We start from the raw sequence: 20,512 nt of genomic DNA, 5'->3' as shown, positions 1-20,512 counted from the left end.
TACCACCACCAGCATCACCCCCCTTTCCCCTGTTAACGTCTTCCGGTCCAAGCGTCGTACGCGTGCCGATGGTTTTGCCAGCATCACCCTCCTGCTTTCAACCGGACGTCTCGAAGAAGAAGCGCTCTCTCTCTCTCTTTCGCTCTTACGATGGCGCTTGTACCGCCGATTGCTCCATGCATTGTTTCTCGGGATCATCGCGATGTTTACAAGCAGTCAACGAAAAGCACTAACAACAGCACCACAGCGAGCGCTCAACCGATCGGGTTTTCCGCTGAGTGACTTTGCCCTTTGCCGGAGAACTCAGCAGACGGCGAACCACACGAGCGTGTCAGTTTCGCTTCAGCCACGGAACGTATCGGACGCTCGAGCGAGTCGCTCTCGTCGCGTGTGCGCGCGTGTGTGTTGAGTACGTTGAGTCCGTCGCATGCCCGTCGCGAAGAGTGTTGTTCAGCCCGTCGAGTGGCGGGGTCGTGTGAAAAAAAGGCCGGTTTCGCTCCCATTCTGTTAAACACTTCCGTTGAACAAGCTGTAAAGGGAGCCGGAAAACGGAAAACACAAAAAAAGGTCCTGCACACACACACACACAGACACAGAGCAGAAGACAAGCATCATCCTTGTTGGGGCCGCGAACAAAGGAGACGATTACAAAAAGGCGATCCTTGTGTGCTGTGTGTCCTCCAAGAAGCAGCAGCAAAAAAGAAAAGGTGCCATTGAGCGATGATGGCATCGCCTCGACCACTCCAACCCGTATCGCCATTTTCATCACTCGAGTAGGTGGGGGAGGGTGGTGGCCCTTGAAGAGCACCGCGTACCCACCTTGGCTCGGGAAGCAGAAAATGGCAACAATGATCGTCTCCTGTTCCGTGGTACCGTCGAATATTCCACCTCCGTCGGGCATCGGGAGCATCGGCCAGCCTCGGCCGTGTCATATCTGCTTTGCCGTCATAAAAGAAGCGCTAGAAGGATGTGCTCGTTGCTAGGGCAGTGGTAGTAATGCCGACGACGGATGATTGCTGCTGCATGACCCCGTTTACTTTGATGAAGTTGTTCGAGGCGCGCGCGCTACTCTGTGTTTCTATGTTTTTATTGTTCCCCTCCCAACGACCCAGTGAGTGTGGCTAGTGAAAGTGCACGAAGCGCATGCAACATGTGTTAAGATATTATCATAATTACATCGTGAAAGTGTGCTGTGTGAAAGTGGGAGGAGAAAGCAAGCGAAAACCAAAAGAAGCTGGACCCAAATCGTGGAAAATAGTGCGCGGTGAAGACGGAGGTCGGACGCCGCTTTCATCTTTCCAGGTTGATTTATTGCACTCCAGCGGCGGCCGTGTGACTGTGACTGTGCACAATATCCATAAAAAAAGGACTCGGGCAAATCCTTTCCACGCTGCCCTCGATCGGACATAAACTGGACTTAAAGGTGGGTCGTAATGCCAGTTTTGTCGCCTCTCTAGCCGCACACACTTACAGACCACCAAACCGTAAACGAATCCCAAACACACAGGGACAGTTTAAGCTGACCATATTGTTGCGGGTGAGAGGATTCCAGGAGCAAAACCTCCAACCTGTTGGGTTTTTTGGTCGGTCCAGGTCGGTCGGTGTCAGCATCATCATCCTTAACCTTTGCAGCCCTTTAGTGGGGTTTTCCGTGCTGTTTGCTTGCGGGAGGATGGTGGTGACCCCAGCCGTTCTCCTCCTCAAAATTGCTCTCCTTCGGTGGAAATAGTTTGCCGAACAAATTGGCCCCCCCGAAAAACCCATTGAGAACCAATCGAGAACGACTGTTCGGCAGACCGCAGCAAAAGCAAACGTGTGATCTGTCCGCTCGTTCGAGCTCATAACCTCGTTGCTCGTTGGCTTGAGAAGGAAGAAGAAGAAGAAGGAGAAGGTGAACGGGGATCTTTTCCTTCTCGTTGTGGCAAGGGTAAACCCCACAGCACGACAAATCCCAACAGATGGTTCGGTCCCTTTTTCCAACATCCTCCACTCAATTGTTTGTCGTGTCGTGCAAAACTTTCAACTATGAAGTTGCGCAACTCAAGGGGATGTCCCGTGCGAGCGGTTTTGGGCGCAACAAGGCAAACGAAATCCCAGCACAGCCCAGAACGGCTCGGGAAAACAAATGCGAAACAACATTTCACTTAAAGTAAAACTCCTCAAAACCGCCCACCACCAGGGGGAGCACGCACGCGCTCGCGCTCGGTGTTTCGGTTGCGCGTCCGACCGGACAATGAAACTGTCGGCCAGGGGAGGGGGGGTTTCGTTTTCGGGGGCATGGCACCGAGGTTCGATCGGAATGCTGTTGCTGCTTTGCATTTTCAATTCCAGCCACCAACCAACAACCGCCCCAAAACCGTGCCGTCGAACCCCAGTCGAAGACAAATGAGACGAAAACGCGCCACGGAGCGCAAGAAGCAAAGGCAAAAGGTGGGACAGCCCGTCCGATCGGTCGGTCCGCCACGTTTTCCCATCGATATCCATCAATCATCGTCACATCCTGGGAGGCTTTACGGGAGGCTTTTGTTTGGGTTTGAGTCCTCCCCCCCCCCCCCGCACACACACACACACGGGGGATGGAGGCGAGATGGAACTCCAGCCCGGTGACGTCAGCGGAGGCGATTTGTCTTCGAGCGTTTTGTGCGGTGTGTCCTTTGAGCCGCCTGCTGCACGTCATCCCCGGCCCTTGGGCGGCCCCCTTGGGCTGCTCCTGAAACAACACCTCCTTTTCTATTCCATTAGATCGCATAAATTTTCATCCAAATGACAGCAGGGCCCGTGTTTGGTTATGGTGGTGCCACCGTGCATCACTTCGGATCCTGAGGAGGCCCGCGTGGCCATATGGTGTTGCCGAGAAGTGGTTTCAGAGCGGTGTGGCGAGTGGGAGAGACCCTTACCTCAAACGGCCCGTACCGCACACCGCGATACTCAGGTTTCGCCTTTTGCGCCCCCGTGGCAAGCGACTCCGGTGGCGCCTAGATTGCTGCTAACTTCACGATACGCTGAGCCCTTCCAGCACAACCGCCGTGTGTCGTGATGGTGGTGCTGGTGGTGCTGGGGCTTTTCGCCATGATATTGAACTGCCTTCCAACTTTCCCCACCCTCCCCCTGTTGGCAGATTTCTTAACCTTTTGCTCGCCCGCCGACCGATTTTTCCCGCTGACCTGGTTTATGAGGCAAAAACCGGCATTCCAACCAATGAAGGAGGGACCGGGCGTGCTTTTGCCCTTTTGTCCCTAAACCTTCCCTTCCTCCCACCATCACCACCACCATGCCAGTGCGCTGCCGCCAATAGTGCAGGCAAGTTGATTGAACCGAAAATCGAAAGTGGGCGCTTGCCAAACAAAAATAACAAATTGTGTTACATATGACCTGTCTAGCAAATTGCCTCCGGAACGGAATTGAATTCGATTTCGCAAAAGTGATACCCCGGCACCGGATGTGGTGGCTGGGGGGAGAAAGTGGGAGGAAAAAAAGTCTCCCCGGAAGGAACCGAACCCCGAAGCCGTGGGTAATGGTGCGATGTGTCCGTAGATTGACAGCCGAAACTATCGGCAAACAGAGAGCGGAAGCGACGAACGGACGAACCAGGAAGCCAAGGACACACTTTTACAAATTGCTAGCAACAGGAGTTTTGCTTTTCCATGACGGTGAACTCGTCAGACCGGAGGAGGGTGGGGGAGAAGAAGGGAGCGCCGTGTCGGGCATCCAGAACTAATGAATTGATTCATCTCGGCGGTCGTCGGTTGCAGCAAATTTGATCTTGCGGACGGTTTTTCGGCCATTTTTTCGCCACTCGACGGTTTTGTTCCCACATGTCGTGTGACATTTTTTGCTCTCTCCAGTTCTCATATGTGCGATCTATATGCGTTTAGCAATGTCGCCAGCAGGGCTCTTACGTATTTGCTGCTTTTTGTGCCGTTCGTTTCAATCTCGATATTAATCGTCCACGGTTGATTTGACGTTTTGCCGGGTGCGAGGGGGGGGGGGGAGCGGTGACGTCCATTAGGGTATGTGCGCGGCGGTATGGCATTTCGAGCAGGTCGTCGGTATCGTGCTTCCGTCATCTTTCGCATTTGCCTTTTTGCTGCTGCTTCTGCTGCTGCTGATATGTTTTGCTTCGGCTTTGGATCATAAAATGAAAAGTTTACTGTTTTTGGTGACGGTTAGCTGATCTTTAGATCGAACGTCGTCGTAAAGTCGTAGATCTTATCGGCGACATTCGGTGCTGGTTCGGAGCAACAAGCTGTGCGGGATCGCTCGTGCAGGCCGGAACAAAAGTTGCTCTTTTGTATGATTTATATTCATTTGGGATGGGATTGGGGTAGATACGCGCACATTGATATGGATTTATTGATTCACATTAATGCTTTGATTTCCGGTGGTAAAGCACGCTAAAACTAAAGTATTGTTTTACAAATTGCATACATCTAGGCGACATCTATGTGGGTGAGTTTTAGTTGCTCTGCAGGAAAAATAGATAAAAGTATGCAATCACTTGGACAAACTTGTGACGTACAAACATTTTCACTACACTCAGTAAAAGTAAATCAATTGGATAATCAATTCCTCAACTATTCTGTACAATATATTTGCAAAATAATGGAGTTTTTGTGATTTTTTTTTACATTATTTTCATACAGTTAAGAGCTTTTAATAAATAAAGTCTTTCTCCGAGTTACGCGTACAATGTGTTAATGTAATGACGACGATGATAATATTAATGTTACGCATTGCTGGGATATTCGCGTGTCTCGGATTTTTGCGTAAGTCGTAAGTGCCAAAATATGGATAATAATAGATTTTTTTATACTTAACGTTACTAAACAATTTCAAACATTTAGCAAAATTGCAAGATAATTGTGCAAATTTGACGTACGAATCGTCAAATCTAAACATTCGCGTAGCTCAGTTTCGCGTAACTCAAGGAAAGACTGTAAACTTTGTTACTACTATTTTCATACTACGAAACAATTTAAATAATTATCCTTTGCAAAAGCGAAATTCCAATTGCATACTTTTAGGCGCATACAATTCAAAAAGTCCAGTTCAGTTTTATTTCGTTATTTCAAATCGGTACATTTTCTCCAACCATTGTCAAATAAACACATAAATTGCATTTTTGCTAAAAGTTTAAAATCGCTAAAAACCGAACCGAAGAAAGGATTACCGAATTTCCTACACTAATTATACTATTATAATTAGTATACTATTATATTAGTAGTTAAACACATTAAAGCAATGTATTTAATCAAAAATGTATATTTATCATCAACTGTTTTAACTAAAAAAACGCTAGCAACTCCAAACTACGCAATACATTACTTGCGTTACTCGGAGAAAGACTGTATCACACTTGTACAAACACGCTTTTTACAAAAAAGCTTGTACAAATTCATCATTTACTTGCCTGCTCTGTACATCCTGTGAGCCACTCTATACATGTAAGCCGGCCAGCTGCTCGAACCACCCATCAACCACAGCCTAATTAACTGCTGCGTTACTGTAACGCTACAACAAGTACAATCATCCAGCTAATACGAGACGAGATGTTTGCTAATTACCATTTCCTGCCTGCTTGAAGATCCAGCTCATTGAATGAAATCGACCGACGACGAACGTATTTCCAGCGATTCCAGCTCATAATGGTGCAGGACGTTGCCTGCCCCACTCGTACTCCACATCGTTCTGTCCTACGTGCAGTTTCAATCCATCCTAAACCACTCCAAACCGAACGATGATTAAAGTTGTTAGGAATCACTATGCTCGAGTTTATTACCGAAGCACCGAGCGCCTGGCGTACGACGGTTTTCCGTGTGCGCCTTTTCCCATTGGTTTATCGTGGCTCGTGGCTTGTGGTTTTTGTTTTTATTTTTTTTACTGTTTGCTCCTTTGCCCACAAGAGGACGACGCACACGGGATGATGATGCTCTATCGTGACGGAACTCGGACTCGGAAAATGTGTCAGCAGCAGCAGCAGCAGCCGCCGCAAACGGCCACCAATCCTCATAAGCATAATAACAACAACAATAATAATAATAATGATAATAACGGCAGCCGCACGAAGCGGAAGCCGGAAAAATCGGTCCTTGTTTTACAAGCAATTTGTTGCACGGGGTTTTTGGGAAGGAAATTGCAAAACCTTCCCCCGCACTCCTACCGGCCAACCCATTTCCGCCCACTTTTGCTCGAGGTGGCATGGCACTCGGGCGTCGGGCGTTCCAAATTAGTGTTAAACTTTTAATGGCAAACGACAATCGTGTCGTCCCCGGTTTGCCGCTGCTGCGTCTGTTTGCTTTTCCACTTTTCCACGCTTATCGTGGTGTTTGTTTGTCCCTTGGCGTGTCTTTTTTTTGGGGAGGGGGAGGGACGATTTGGGTTTGGGAGGAGTTTATTACAACATAATCGGAGATAGTTTTACTCAAACAATCAACACTGTGGGTTCGAGTAAAACGACTCATTTAATGTCCCTCCCCACATTTCGTTAATCAACGCAGTGCGGGGTCCTAAAGAAGAGATTGAAAATGTACAAAAAAAAAAACAGACTGAGTCAACAACGCTATTAAACGCTTTTCCATTGTTTCTCTCGCCCCCTCCCCAGCAGAGAGTTACAACGCCCGACCGAACGATGGACCTGGAGGAGCTTGCGGTAACCCTGCTGACGGGTGGAAATAAATCGACTGCCGGAACCAGCAGCTGCTGCCCTGCCGGCACTGGCCTCAACGGAAGCGGCACCGAGCCGGGCTGGAGTGCGACATCCGCCGAGCTGGAGATCGCCTGGAGGGAAAGTTCCCCGCCAACGCTCGTCGCCGGACCGTACCCCGAGCCGAACGGAACCGCCGAAAGCATGTACGTATAAGCGCTTCTTGTTGAGTGAGGAAACAAAAAAAGCACACACCCACACACATACACAGTGCATAAAACTTGCATTTCCGCCCTTTCCCTGCTCGCTGCAAAGTTGGTGAATTAAATGCTGGCTGGCTGGTAAACGATGGCACGCGATTCGGTTTCACTGGTTGCCGTCCCATCCCCTCGCCCTATTTCATTCCTCCTTAATCCATGGAAGCATCCGTTGTTAAGTGGTTTTGTGTGGATTTACAGGCGTGTAAGCGATGGACAACTTTTCACCAAAGCTGCCGCCCGAAGCCGCATTTCCCACTCCAACCCACCAAGCCTGAGTCGCCTGTTTGCATGTGCAGGCAAGTGTAAGGTTGGATTAGATTAGCCCGGATTCTTTTCGTCCTTCCGGGCTAATGTGCATCCGTACAACGTTTCGTGTATGCGTGTGTGTGTGTGTCTGTTGTAGAGTTTTTCGATAAAAAATGGATACAAAACGATGCATTTTCTGTACGGAATCCCGTATGGGGACGGGTCTGCACGAAATAAAACTGCACATAACTAAAATCCTGCTCCCATTCCGCAGGGAAATGGTGCAAACCGGGAAGCTCAACTTATTTTTTCGTCTTGTTGTTGCTAGCCTTGCCATTCTTCGTTTCGAAAATGGTCGGATATCCTGCTGCCGGTAACGGTACCACACACAAATACTCACAAGGCACACACACACACAGACACACATACATCCAGTTTGTGAGTTGAATTTCAACGGGTATTATTATTTTACAACGACTTCCCAGCAGCACCAGCAGCACCAGCTTAAATGGTGTAGCATCCTTCGTTGGGCGCTATGAGAAGCGTGCACATTCCAGGCCAGAAGGATGCAGCTGAATGGGTATCCCCGCGCTGGAGTACGCTCTTCACGGTGCAACAGCGCAAACAAAAGCGCCCCGTCCGCTGGGCCGAGCAACGGTGTGGTGTTCCCCGTACAAGAGTGAAAGCATTAAGAATGGAAGCACCGTAGCTGCTGCTGCTGCTGCTGCTGCTGTGGGAAAGTACGCAGCCAGTTGTGAACGGTGAGCTACCGGGCGGCTCCATCCCTCTTGTGGGCCGCGTGCACATTGTTCTACGCGATGCGCGGGTTGCGTCAAGCGCCAAGCGTCGATGGGAAGCGTTATAATGCCAGCGTGTGAACGAACGGAAGCGCCCCGAGAAGGTCAGCCAAGCCGGCATGCAAAACGAAGCAAACAAACAAATTAGAAGGAAAGCAACAACAAAAAAAAATAGAAAAAAGATTGGAATCCCCAGCTCACATACTGTGCCGGGAGTTGGCCGAGGTCACAGGGCGACAGCAAGAAGAAAAACATCAAAACAGCACAGCCCGAGCACCGGATAAGATGCAGTCGAACGAGCGCATACTGCACATGCATTGCTGCAACTGGAGAATTCCGTGTATGTGCAGCGTCCCGTCGCCCTTCAATGGAAATTGCACCGGGAGCAGGAGGTTGGGTTGAGTGGGTGTGCCAGCAATTCGAGCACTATTCGAAACAACCTGTTTCTAAGATGCATCCAACATCCAGGTCCAAGGGGGAAGGAGCGTCTCGCGGGCATTCGTGTGTCGTGGTTGGTGAAACGAGGAGGCTGCACACGTACACGAGATGGTTGGAATTGCTACACAGTCGCACTAGTCGAGTCTTTATGATGCTGCAAACTATTTCATTTGCGATTACCCCATTTACGAAATGACTCGATACTAAATGGGTCGAGAGCACACGCACACACCCACACACACACACACAGAGCCATACATGGGGAGAGAAGTTTACCTTTGCTTCGTCTGGTTCTGACAGCTCGAACAGCAGCAAACGGCATCATCCTCCCAGCTGCAACAACAGACTTTGCGCAACCGTTCAGATTGAAATAATTGGTCAGCGTGAAGTGTGTTGAGTTGTGCATCTAGCTTATCAGCAAATGGTTCGCAAATGTGTACGTGCATGCGTGTGTGTGTGTGTGCATGCTACAAACGCCCGAATGTGCTCGAAAATCCCGCACGGAAATCGTAATCGGTTCGCTGTTACTGTTGCGGTTTTACCTTCACTTTTCGGACGTGCGGTTGGCTAATAGTAGCGGCAAGGTGGAGGGGCTGCAAACCATAAGTGGAAATTTTGGAATTTATTCAATTAAGCACACATGCACACACCCGCTCTGCCCGATCCTCTTTCCCCTCCCCAAAATCCAGGGGAACAAATTAATGTAGCGTAATTAATCGCACAGCAACGTACAACAACTTCTGCCACATTTTATGTGCGTTTTTCCGCATCGAGATGGTCCCAGTTTTATCGAGCTGTAGGGGGTTGGAGGTAGCGACGGTGGTGGCTGCTTCCCAGTAGTCATCCAGACTGTTTGGCAGTGAAACGATTGCTGAAATGTTTGCACCGTGCAGGAGCAGTGCCGGCATGCCCGAGTACTTTCCATAAAGCGTTTGTACTTAGCAGAGGAAAATGGGGTGGAGGGGTTGAGAGGGGTATGGGCAACTAATCCAATCAGCGATTTGTTCACTGTGTTGATAGGGAAACTTACAACGCGTTGTTTGGCAGCGGTGCGATTTGGTTTTGATTTCACTCAAGCCCTTTCTGTGCTGCCGATTTGCGATTAAATGTATACACGATTCGTGCTTCAAGCAGCTTCTTACCACCGGCACACGCTCAGCAACACTCAGCTTGCATTGTGTAGCGCACGAGGCCATAAAAAGCACCAGTTTCGATCAAACCGCTGTGCTTTATGTGCTGAATGTGCGTGTGCTTGGCGTGGGGAATCAACTTCACACGGCGGCAGCAGCAACCGTCGCACATGTTCAAGGACCTCGTGCGTTGAGCCTGAACAAAAGCGTGCGTTGACTTGGACTGGGTGGTGTATCACCACATCATAGGGAAAAGTTTTCCATGCAGGTTTTTTCTTCCAGGGCTTCAACCGTACCAAAACACACAAACAGGAAAGCGTGGAAAATGATTCCCTTTTTGGGGAGAAGAAAGGATCGCACGTTACGTCGATTATTATGTTTAAAACCATACACACACAAAGTCACACACACACACACACACACACACACACACACACACACACACACACACACACACACACACACGTGCGTACTCACGTTGGAAGTTGTTTTTTCGATTGAATTTTGACAGGTTTGTTTTTCGTGGGTTTACCGCTCTTCAAACTTTTGTCGAGTGCTTTAGCCGATGGTGTGAAGCGTGGTAAAAAGTGTCGGTTTGCTTGTTGAGTGTATAGTTACTTCCTCTTGATTAAGGCTGCAATGTTAACTGTTGTAGTATTTAAAGCATTTTGAAAAGAATTTACAAATTATATAATAAATAATGTATTAAATGCGGCTACAGCTAACAAAACATACACTTCAATTATGTTGCCCTCATTAGAGGGTTTTCCAGGAGTAGGACACTTCCTTGACTCTTTCCTATGTGAAGTGAACTTCATATGATGGAAATTGGACTCTATGGGATCCTTTTTGGACAGACTGCTTGGAAATTCCTATTGGATTTGTCCAACAAGTGTGCTATTTTTTGTTTGTCCAACAAGTGTGCTATAGAGTCCAGATCCCATTACATTAAGTTCATTTCACGTAAGAAGAAGTCAATACAGGGTTTCCCACGATTTATTGGTCAGTTCCCATGACTTTTTGGTACGTTCTCACGATTTTTTGGTCGTATCCCATAGATTTTAGGTTCGTTCCCATAATTTATTGATATTTTCCTATAGGATATCAATACAATTGGACCAAAAAATTCTGAAAAAAGACCAAAAAATCGTGGGAACGCACCAAAAAAATATGGGAACCCACCAAAAATTGATGTGAACCGACCAATAAATCGTGGGAAACCCTGTAAAGTGTCCCACAGCTATGAGAACTCCTGAAAAACGCTGTATCTAATGTTCAATTTCATAAAACAGGAGATTATTGCAAACCCACATATTTCTATAAAATTTTTAAAAACAAATAATTTGATAAACAAATGTCTGTTAATTTAGTTAATTAACTCTCCAAAGCGTTTAAAAAAAAGGATGTGAAATATTGATCGAAGCCTTTTTTAGAAATTAATGCTCAGCGCACGACTACCATAAAATAAGCTACCAGTAAGCATCCCACTCCTGGTGAATCCCCAATACAGGGTTTACCAGTCCAATAAACAACTGTCCACTTGTTTATAACAATAGTCGTTTTGAATAGACACCGCTGTCTACCACTTGCTCACACGTCAGATGGCGTAAGCTACTCTGTCCAATTGAACAACACAATTTTCGCCTTCGATTGCACAACGGTTGGATTCGGCACGGTTTCTTGCGGTTGTTGTATAATTAACAAAATTAATGTTTTAATTTATTGAAATGTATGGTTTATACTGCATATTTCTTGAATAAAAGAAACGTGTTTGAAAATGTTTTGTTTTTGCAAAATTTGTCAAAACAAAACAAACTGTGCCGAATCTGACAGTTGCTTATCGAAGGCGAAAATTTTGTTATTGAAATGGACAGAGTAGCTTACACCATCTGACGTGTGAGCAAGTGGTAGATAGAGGTGTCTTTTCAAAACGACTATTGTTATAAACAAGTGGACAGTTGTTTATTATGCTGGTAAACCCTGTAAGATCTTGCCCGGGAAGCAGAATAAATTTACATTTTTACAAAAAATGCAAAACAAGCTCTCTTCGTGCTTCACTTTCCAAGTTTTATTAATCCAATTAATATCCATGCGAACGTCCTTCTGCCCCAAACACGTCGATACACATTAAACGTTCCAAACATACCGGCCCCAAATACGGCCTCATGTTTGCAACATTTAATGGCGACCTGTTTGCACTGTGTCCATGTGTATCATCTTCCCTCACCACTCACCCAGCCACTCGTTCGCAAGTCAGTCTACTCAATGCAAGCTTAATGAATTCAATTCGCAAACATTTACTTGAAGCGCACCGGTAAAGGCTCGCGCCCCATTCGCTGACCATTCGCTGCCATCAGTTACGTACGCTGACTTGCCTGTTTTATTCTCTTCTTCTCTTCCTTCTCTCTCTCTCTCTCTCTCTCTCTCTCTTTACAGACAAACGATGGACTTTTTCTCGATACTGCCGCTCTGGCGGCTGATCGTGTGGAACGTGCTGTTCGCCGGCATCGTCATTACGGCCACCGTCGGTAATCTGATCGTGGTGTGGATCGTCCTCTCCCACAAGCGGATGCGCACGGTCACCAACTACTTTCTCGGTAGGTAATGCGATCGGTTTCGGAACACAAAACCCACCCGCGGTGGTCACCATCGGGGCAGGTGGAAATAGTCTTTCCGCTTGCGCAGTTTGGCGCTCGCGCTGTAACCGAAGCGCAACCGGTGTGGAAGCTTTTAATTTGCATTTTCTTCTGTTTATTTCCCTCCCACATGCTCCCTCTCTCTCTTATTACTCATACACTTCCGGGAAATGGTGTGCACTTGCCGGCTGCAGTTAATTTATCGATAGCGGACGCGATGGTGTCGACGCTGAACGTCACCTTCAACTACACGTACATGCTCTACCTGGACTGGCCGTTCGGGACAATGTACTGCAAAATATCACAGTTCGTTGCCATTCTCAGCATCTGCGCTTCCGTGTTCACGCTGATGGCCATCGCGATCGATAGGTAAGCATATGCGGGGCTGTGATGCTGGGAGGGTTTGCCGGTCGGTCAAAACCATGCGATGGACACGGTGACGTAAACGCGAAGGCATTGGAGCAAAAATATATATTTGTATGCTGCTGTTCCTATATCGGGTGGCAAAGAGCGCAACGCGGTATGGAGTAAGGGGAAGCCAGCGAACCGTTATCTCTCCCTTCGAAACGCAACGCCACCAGAGTGAACGACCAGGATGGGCGGGCAGAAAATAAAAATGGCAAAACTCAAACAAACAGGACGAAACGGAAAAAACATCCGGCTGGACCCGGAAAGGGCCCTTTTCGCATTTTATTTAATTTTTGCAAAACAAACCGATTCCATCATGCCACTCTCGCCCGTCCCCGCCGTGCGTGCCGTCTCCCTCCTCATGCGTGCGAGCCACCAGCCCAGGCGTTGTCTTGTTGTCGTTTTGTTGCTGTGTGTGCAAACGTTTCGCTTGACTTCATCATTTTATCTTCATTACTCTTACGAGAGAGCGCGCGCGAGCTCGTCTCCTCTACACGGCGCTTCTCTACCCTTGCTCCTCCCTATCACCCTCTTCCCTCCACCTCCGTATGTATGTCCTCCGGGGGGGCGGGCTGGGTGCCAAAGCGCTCACGATACCCATCCATGCAGGAATGCGCTCGCTCCGCGTGGCGTATGTTTGCGAAACGAGAAAACAAACGGCTGTGTTTTCTGGCGAGCTGGCATGACGGATTGGTCTGTAGGCTGAAGCTGAGGAGCGGGGAAAGCAGGCCGAAAGGACATTCGGAAAGGGCAGACAGCAGAGTATAATAGGCATCCAGGACACGTCCACAGCAAGCGCAGGCACCAGCGCAGCGAAACACGAGAACGATGACGACTGTATTTATCCGTTTCTGAAAAATTTACTTCTAAAGTGGTGTCTTAAGCAGCGAGGCGGAGACCTGGCGGGACGACGACCGCTTTGCCTGCTTGTTGCCCTTTCCCACCGTCACTCGGTTAAGTGCTTAAAGTTGAGCTTTAAAAGCGATTTTGCATACGTCGACGGGAAAATGGTTCGCATCGCTGCTCACGTCAGCTCACTCGCCCCGTGCGTTTCTCGGGCCACGATGTCACGTTGTCACGCGACGGGGTGACAGTGGAAGAAGGATTTGCCTTCCATTCCTACTTCGCTCCCTGCCCGCGGGGCGATGCGTTCGTTGTTTCAGGGTCAGCAATAAACATTCCAACTCGCGGAGCACTCACACACACTCAAAAGCAATGCCAAGAAAGCAATCTGTGTCTGGGGAAAGGCCGCTTAGCTTAGCGGTTGTTAGACGCGTGCTTAGCACTTTTTCTTGCTTCTTTTTTGGGTATATTTTTGTCAGCGATCTATTGTTTCGCATTTTTCATGCGAATGTCCTGCACACGATTGCTGCTTCTTTCTCTCTCTCTTTCTCTCTCTGTTTACTTGTAACACGCACTTCGGGATTTGATTCTTTCCTTCTCGTTTATGGTCCACAAATCACGCTGTTGGTGACGCGGTGATTAGAGTTGGCGTTTTGAGTAGCATTTGATGGCAGGCTGCCGGTGTGCGTGGGCCGCCCTGTTAACTTTACACCGTTCTGACACATCCGGTAATTGGAAAAGCCGGAAAAGCGTGATGTACAGGGCACAAGGGCCGCGTAGGCAATGAATTGTGGTTGTCATCTTGGTGTTTTTGTTCTTTTCTATTTTTATCATTCATTATGGTTTATTGTTAAGTGTTGTGACAGTGGGCCGAATTCTATTAACACTCAGAAAAGCATGCTTTATTGGTCTTTCATGTCGCACAGTACATTGTCTTGACACATCTTATGGCAGCTTTAAATGCAAGCTTTTATGGATGGCGAAGTGTGTTAAACGCTGTCGAAACTTTTCATCGACACCATGGAGCCGCCCAGTCAATGACAAGGAGTTTAATGATGCTTCAGAAGTTGCATTGTCTTCAAGCTGCTCATATGATACGTACGTTTAAAAATATCCCAGATGAGTAAATACAAACCCAAAAAAAGAGACGACTCTTTCTCCAATTTCAAGTTTCGCACCATTGCAAATGCTATCCGTACTCGTGGAGTGCATCGGTTTTTAATGATGTGCGTCAGATAAGAGTTTACTTATTTTACGTTCGTTAGTTTCCAATCCATTCTCTGCGCTTTTTTTCTGTTTCTTGTTACCGAAAACCAATGCATCATTACGCTGTCTTTGAGTTGGGCGAACTTTTAGCACTACTCGGTGGTATGAAACTTCATACACTGACTCCTTGTGAGGAAAATAGGTATCAAACCTCATAGACTGAACGAACTTCATAGCGCAAGATGAGTATCAGTACTTGGCAGTAGATAATGAATAGCTGAAAAGCGTTTGCAAGTTTATGAAAAGTTTTTCTGAGAGGCTCAACTTTGTCTATTACAAATTTCATTCAGCGTTACTACGTCTCGGTTGAGGTTAATATCGGTTTTATGCCAATATGATCACGGTTCAATATTAGACTCAGTCACGTTCCGCAGAACGGCAGCAGTCTAGAGTTTGTTTTCTTATTTTTATTTCAGAAATTCGCTCAGGCTGTAATGCTAGTTGAAGGGGCTTATGTAAGTGTGTATGAAGCTCTTCGAAAAGCGTTGTGAATGCTTGGAAAGGAAGCGAAACTTTTATTGCATTTTATTGAAGGAATACTTAGAAACAGATTATCATTATTCTAATAAGTCCATAACAATTTTATTTACATCAACACTTCCTTCAATTGTACTCATAAAGGGCAGTTAACTTTAAATTGCACCCCAAGTGGTAAAGAGCGTAACCTACCAACCTACCATCTTAATAGACTGCAGACGTTTTGGCGATCTGCTTCAACAGCCTTAGGTACTATATACTGTTTTCCAGGGTAGTTTCCAACGCTACCAACATCATTCAACGCTAGCGAGTTGTTATTCAAGCAGCAGATAATATGAAGACTGTGTCACGAACAAGTCAAATCATTAATGAAGTCTAAAGTTCAAGAGCATAAGCCCCAAATAGTTTGCAGCGACTAAAGTTAGGATGAGCAAGATAGGCAAGAGTTTCGTATTAATGAACTGTTTCGATCAATTTCTAACAAAACTATTTGAGCATCATTAAAGTAATTGACTCAATGGCTGGAAAGCTTTGGAAAGGGTTTCTGTGAGTGCTTGAAGAGCTGCTATTCAGGACCTTTTTGATCAATGCTCAATTTTAGAAGCACGACTGGAGAGAGTACCACATTCCCTTTACGGCTAACTCGCCGCACTGAGAGCGAGGACCGTCTCGGAAAACCAGCATGAAGCCTAAACTCCCAAACAACCGCCCCATCGCTTTTAAACAAATTAAACAGTAAAAGTAACATATTCAAATCCCATTCAATCATGCCAAGCACCGTACGAGCACCATTCAAAGTGTGTGTATGTGTGTCTGCATACGAAAGCCCGTACACCGAAGACTAATATGCAAACTATCTACTAATTGATCATTAACCTAAGCCGACGCAAACACGCATTTCCCCACGGACGGACGGGCGGGCGCCCACAGGGGACGAAGGAGGACGAAACAGGCATCCCCTTACGCTTCATAAATCTTATCTTTATCGCACCGGTTTCGGGTGGAAAAAAAGGAAAGAGTGGGAGAAAACACCTTCCAGCATCGTCACCTCCCCCCTTGACGTCCTGGGCTGCCCTTTTTTCCCGATTTAAAGGTTACCGAAGGGTACTTCAAATAAATTATCACAAGCACCTCTCCCATTTACACCCTACCACTGGCTCCCCACAGGACAGGATGTCGGATATTTTCGATGTCCTAGCGCACGACTTCCTCCTCTACTTTGGTTTGTCTGCCTTTTTGTTGCGCTAGTTTGTTTGGGTGCTAGTATTTGCCAGCGCTTCTACGAACACTCACCGCGGTGAGCCTGCAAGCCCTTCCCCAAGGCGGCCAAACGATCATCATCATCATCAACATCCCGAAACCATTTAATGCGCCCCGGTTCCCGACCAAACTATGCGCAAAGTAATAAATTATTCAAAAGCGCTCGAGAGTGCAGCGCATTTCCGACGGACAACTCATCTCGTTGCAAAAGAGCGTAGTGTCGTCTACTGCTTTCTACTCCTTTCTGCGTCGAATGCTCTTGAATGGCGGAAATGTTGAAGTGCGCGCTCGCTCTCTCTCTCTCTCTCTCTCTCTCTCTCTCTCTCTCCCTAGCTCCTTTTCGCCTCGCACAGCTCAAGTGATGAATATTTAATTAGGACAATTAGATGAAACCATCTCCCATCGCCAGCCCGGCCCAGCCAGCCGGTGCAACGATGCTTTTAAGCAGAATGCACAATTATTAGTTTTCCATGTTCCTTTGCCATGGGGTTGTGCTGCCTTTTTTTTGTGTTTGCTGTCCTATTCACCAAACATGTTCATTTCGCTTATCGTCCTGTTTTTTGTTTGGGGGAAGGAGTGGGTATGCAGCCTCATAGATTCGGTTTCAGTGCTTGGTGCTGCCGGTTTAGGGGTTTGGGGCTGTGGCCCAAAACTAATTTCAACAAGAAACCAATCTCTCCAATGGCCCGGAAGCGTTGTACGTAGGTCCACAGACAGAGAATCCTAACTCCATGCGGATGATTAAATCATTCGCTAAACCTGCCGGGCTGCCGGGGCCGTAATGCAATTGTACTAATTTAATACTAGGACTTGGTCTGGACTTCCAGCTTTCCCGCTGGAATGGTTCAACTACATTCTGTACGTGTGTCTGTGTTTATTTCTGCGCAAGGGTGCAAGAGTGTATTGAGCTGTTGGGGTATTCCGTGCACCCAATACCCTTAACTGCGGGTTTTCTGCAACCCGTCCGTTGCAGAAGTTTGGGCGTCAGCTTCTTGTTTGAAGTCAAAACCAGAAACCTAACCTAACAAACATGCATACACCTTCTCTCTCTCTATCTTCAATCTGCCTCGCTTCAAAACCAACAAGGTATGTTGCCATCATGAACCCGCTGAAGCCTCGCATGGGCAAGAAGGCAACGCTGTGCGTGGCGGCCAGCATCTGGATCGTCGGCACGATCATCTCCTGCCCGTCGCTGCTCTTCTTCACCACCTACCCGATGAAGGACCACATCCTGTGCTACGCCGAATGGCCCGACGGTCCCTCGAACCATTCGCGACAGGAGTATGTGTAAGTAGTGTTCGTGTTCGTGTGTGCGTGTGTGTGTGTGTGTGTGTGTGGTTGAGTGCATCTAAAGAGAGCTTTGGTTTGGTTTTGTGCGGTATTTTCGGCAGGTACAACATCGTGTTCATGCTGCTCACCTACTTCCTACCGATCGGCTCGATGACGTACACGTACGCCCGGGTCGGGCTGGAGCTGTGGGGCTCGAAGAGCATCGGCGAATGCACGCAGAGGCAGCTGGACAACATCAAAAGCAAACGGCGGGTACGTAGCAAGTACGGCCGTTTCATTTCCCCGGGAACTTTGGCCCATTCGCCCGGTCGCTTCGAAATGGACAAAGTTTTTCCGAGTTTTGAACGGTTTTTTAGGGGGGGAAGGAGGAGAAGGAAGGGCGGTACGAAACTTCAGCATCTAATGATTGAACTTTCCATCATCAAAATGAGCACGTTTGAATTACACCCGACAAAACACGGGACAGTTACAACCGAAAGACCGAAGAGAACGAAGTTTTGACTCCCCATCTCGTCATTCTTGCTGTTGGTTGGGTCATGGGCAATGGTCCCGCTCTGTCCTATTTCTCTTACCGACTTGACGAAACGTTTTCCCTCGGGCGCGGTAGACACACTCATTAGCTAAAGGACGTAACTAATGTCGTATTTTATTTCCCATTTTCCATTCCCATCCGGCCTTCCACCACACGCAACCGAATGCAACCGCGACGCCGCGACAGGTCGTTAAGATGATGATGATTGTGGTGATAATCTTTGCCGTCTGCTGGCTACCGTTTCAAATCTACTTCATCCTCACGTCCTACTATCCGGAGCTGACGAAGAAACCGTACATCCAGGAGGTGTACCTGGCGATCTACTGGCTCGCGATGAGCAACTCCATGTACAATCCCATCATCTACTGCTGGATGAACTTACGGTAAGAGGATGCACCTGGATCCTGATGCTAGATTTCTGGTTTACAATTACACGCGCCTGTCTATCTGTCTGTCTGTTTCGGTCCGCATAGGTTCCGGCGTGGCTTTCAGCAGTTTTTCCGCTGCTGCCCGTTCGTGCGCGTCACCCCGGACAGTGCCAGCAGCCACCGGCGCACCGGTACGTCCCGCTACTCGTGCTCCGGCTCGCCGGACCACCTGCGAATAGTAAGAAATGGTGTGCATTTTTTAAATGGGACTTCCTCGGGGGAATGTCTTTTGGGGCTAATCACACTTTTAACACGCGTTTTTTTGTTGTTGTTCGCTTTCCACGACAGATACGGAGCGGTCGTTTCTGTACAACGGTTCCCAGTCGCCCACCGGACAGCGGAAATGGCAAACCGGTAAGCATTGCCTAATCGATTCATTTCCATACCACACTCGATGCGGCAGCGGCAACGATCGTAATCTCGGGTTTCAACCATTCAACCACGCTGTGTCGGTGGTTGCTCTTTCGTTTCGTTGCAGGTCCCATGCGACGGGTGAACACGATGCTGACGAGCCAGATGCTGAATCAAACCACCAGCCTGTGCTGTGCGTCCCCGGCGGACAGCAACCCACCGGGCGGACCGGGTCGGCCGAAGGATTAGCAGCAGCTGCACGAGCTCGGTCGCGGGCTCGGTGGATCGAATCGTGCGTCGCGTCACCACCGACCACTGGCCCGATCGTGCCAATCGGTAGAGGAACTGTAAATAGGAGGCCCCAATGCACACACACACAAGAGACACGGAACGATGGGGGGCAAAAGTGTGCTCCAGCGAAAAGACGTTGGAAATGGGAAATGAAGTCTTTTAAGCTCCTAGCCTAGATTAGTGCGAGGTACAGCGAGGTTGATAGGGAAATTGGAAAAACCTCACGCTGTGTGTTTTCACCGTCTACTCGCTCTATCGCTCTGTCAGTGTGCGTGTGTGTGTGTGTGTGTGTTTTTATGAAGTGGAGATTGCAAATCTCGTAAATTAATTTGCCCACCGTGCACCGTAGTAGCTGAACCGCTGACCGAAGGTGTGTCATTCCACGACTTCATCTCGGGCGGGCCTGTCACAAACAAAAAACCCTCACCGAGCGGCAGAGGCACTGAGGCAAGATATGGATGTTCTCGTTTTTTGTGGTGCCCCACCCCTCCCTACAAGTATACGTAAGTTACATTCGGCCGACCACACGGAGCCACCGCGCCTCGGCAAAGAGTGTTAAGCTGATTAACAACCTTCGCCCAGGCGCTTTATTTATAGCCCCGCCCTTCCTCCGCAAAGAAAATCTTGCAACCCGCGGTCGGGTTATCTTTTCCCTCGGTTCTCCTAACGTTGGTGAACTGGACGAAGAGGAACTGAAGCAAAAATGGAATCCTGTTGTTTTATAACTCTTTTCCTTCGTTTTGTTCCGCCCGCACGTTGTTTTGTAGAAGATGAAATGGTTCCCAATCTTCCACTTTGAAGTGGGTCTCTCTCCGGTGAGTGTTCGTATTTCGGGAGATGCCCGGGAAGATTAGTCTCGCCCTTCTCCACCCCCCCGCGATAATAGTACGAGCGGTTTAGCCTCCCCTCCCTATCCACCATAGGAAATTAAATGGACGACCGTAAATCGAGAGCGATTTAATCGACGAAGATTTAGATTTGACTCCATTAATCACGATAAGTGCGAAACGGTGTACAAGACCGTTACTGTAGCAGGGGGAAAAAGCAGGGAGTGTGGCTGAGGTGGCCGCTAACGACCCACCCGCTAGCAAAGCTGTTTTTTCTCTTTCTCTCTCCCCCACACCCCTCTTCCCCCTTTGTGGTAGCACAATGAAAAACCTGGGGCTGTGTAAGCCACAAACAATAGACACACGAGTCAAAGGACCAATTTAACCGT

The 20,512-nt window shown here is 48.0% G+C and overlaps 1 protein-coding gene across 4 annotated transcripts; it reads left to right on the top strand.

Moving 5' to 3' along the window:
- Nucleotides 1–262: 262 nt before the first annotated feature.
- Nucleotides 263–19,411, top strand: LOC120950453 (tachykinin-like peptides receptor 99D). 4 transcript variants are annotated; one of them, XM_040368478.2, is made up of 10 exons: nucleotides 263–1,423; nucleotides 6,605–6,849; nucleotides 11,951–12,111; nucleotides 12,345–12,519; nucleotides 17,491–17,691; nucleotides 17,796–17,946; nucleotides 18,413–18,609; nucleotides 18,700–18,832; nucleotides 18,943–19,008; nucleotides 19,133–19,255. In XM_040368478.2, the coding sequence occupies exons 2-10, from the start codon at nucleotides 6,629–6,631 to the stop codon at nucleotides 19,148–19,150; spliced, it is 1,323 nt and encodes a 440-aa protein (XP_040224412.2). In that variant the 5' UTR covers nucleotides 263–1,423; nucleotides 6,605–6,628; the 3' UTR covers nucleotides 19,151–19,255. The 4 variants fall into 4 exon arrangements, with proteins under 4 accessions (XP_040224412.2, XP_040224411.2, XP_049461380.1 ...); XM_040368477.2 differs by having other exon boundaries at nucleotides 264–1,423; nucleotides 18,700–18,785; nucleotides 19,133–19,411; XM_049605423.1 differs by having other exon boundaries at nucleotides 264–1,423; nucleotides 6,602–6,849; nucleotides 18,700–18,842; nucleotides 19,133–19,411.
- The last annotated feature ends 1,101 nt before the right edge of the window (nucleotides 19,412–20,512 follow it).

Source organism: Anopheles coluzzii, chromosome 2 (genome assembly GCF_943734685.1).
Source record: "Anopheles coluzzii chromosome 2, AcolN3, whole genome shotgun sequence".
NCBI lineage: Eukaryota > Metazoa > Arthropoda > Insecta > Diptera > Culicidae > Anopheles > Anopheles coluzzii.
Note: the sequence above shows the minus strand (reverse complement) of the source record. Positions and strands in the feature narration are given on the sequence as shown.

Bases quoted from the DNA above. Each gene is read 5' to 3' on its own strand.
- LOC120950453 (XM_049605423.1), top strand. From the start codon at position 6,629: ATGGACCTGGAGGAGCTTGCGGTAACCCTGCTGACGGGTGGAAATAAA. The intron at 12,520-17,490 runs GTAAGCATATGC...AAAACCAACAAG, and splicing joins ATGGCCATCGCGATCGATAG to GTATGTTGCCATCATGAACC. The intron at 18,843-18,942 runs GTGTGCATTTTT...TTTCCACGACAG, and splicing joins CCTGCGAATAGTAAGAAATG to ATACGGAGCGGTCGTTTCTG.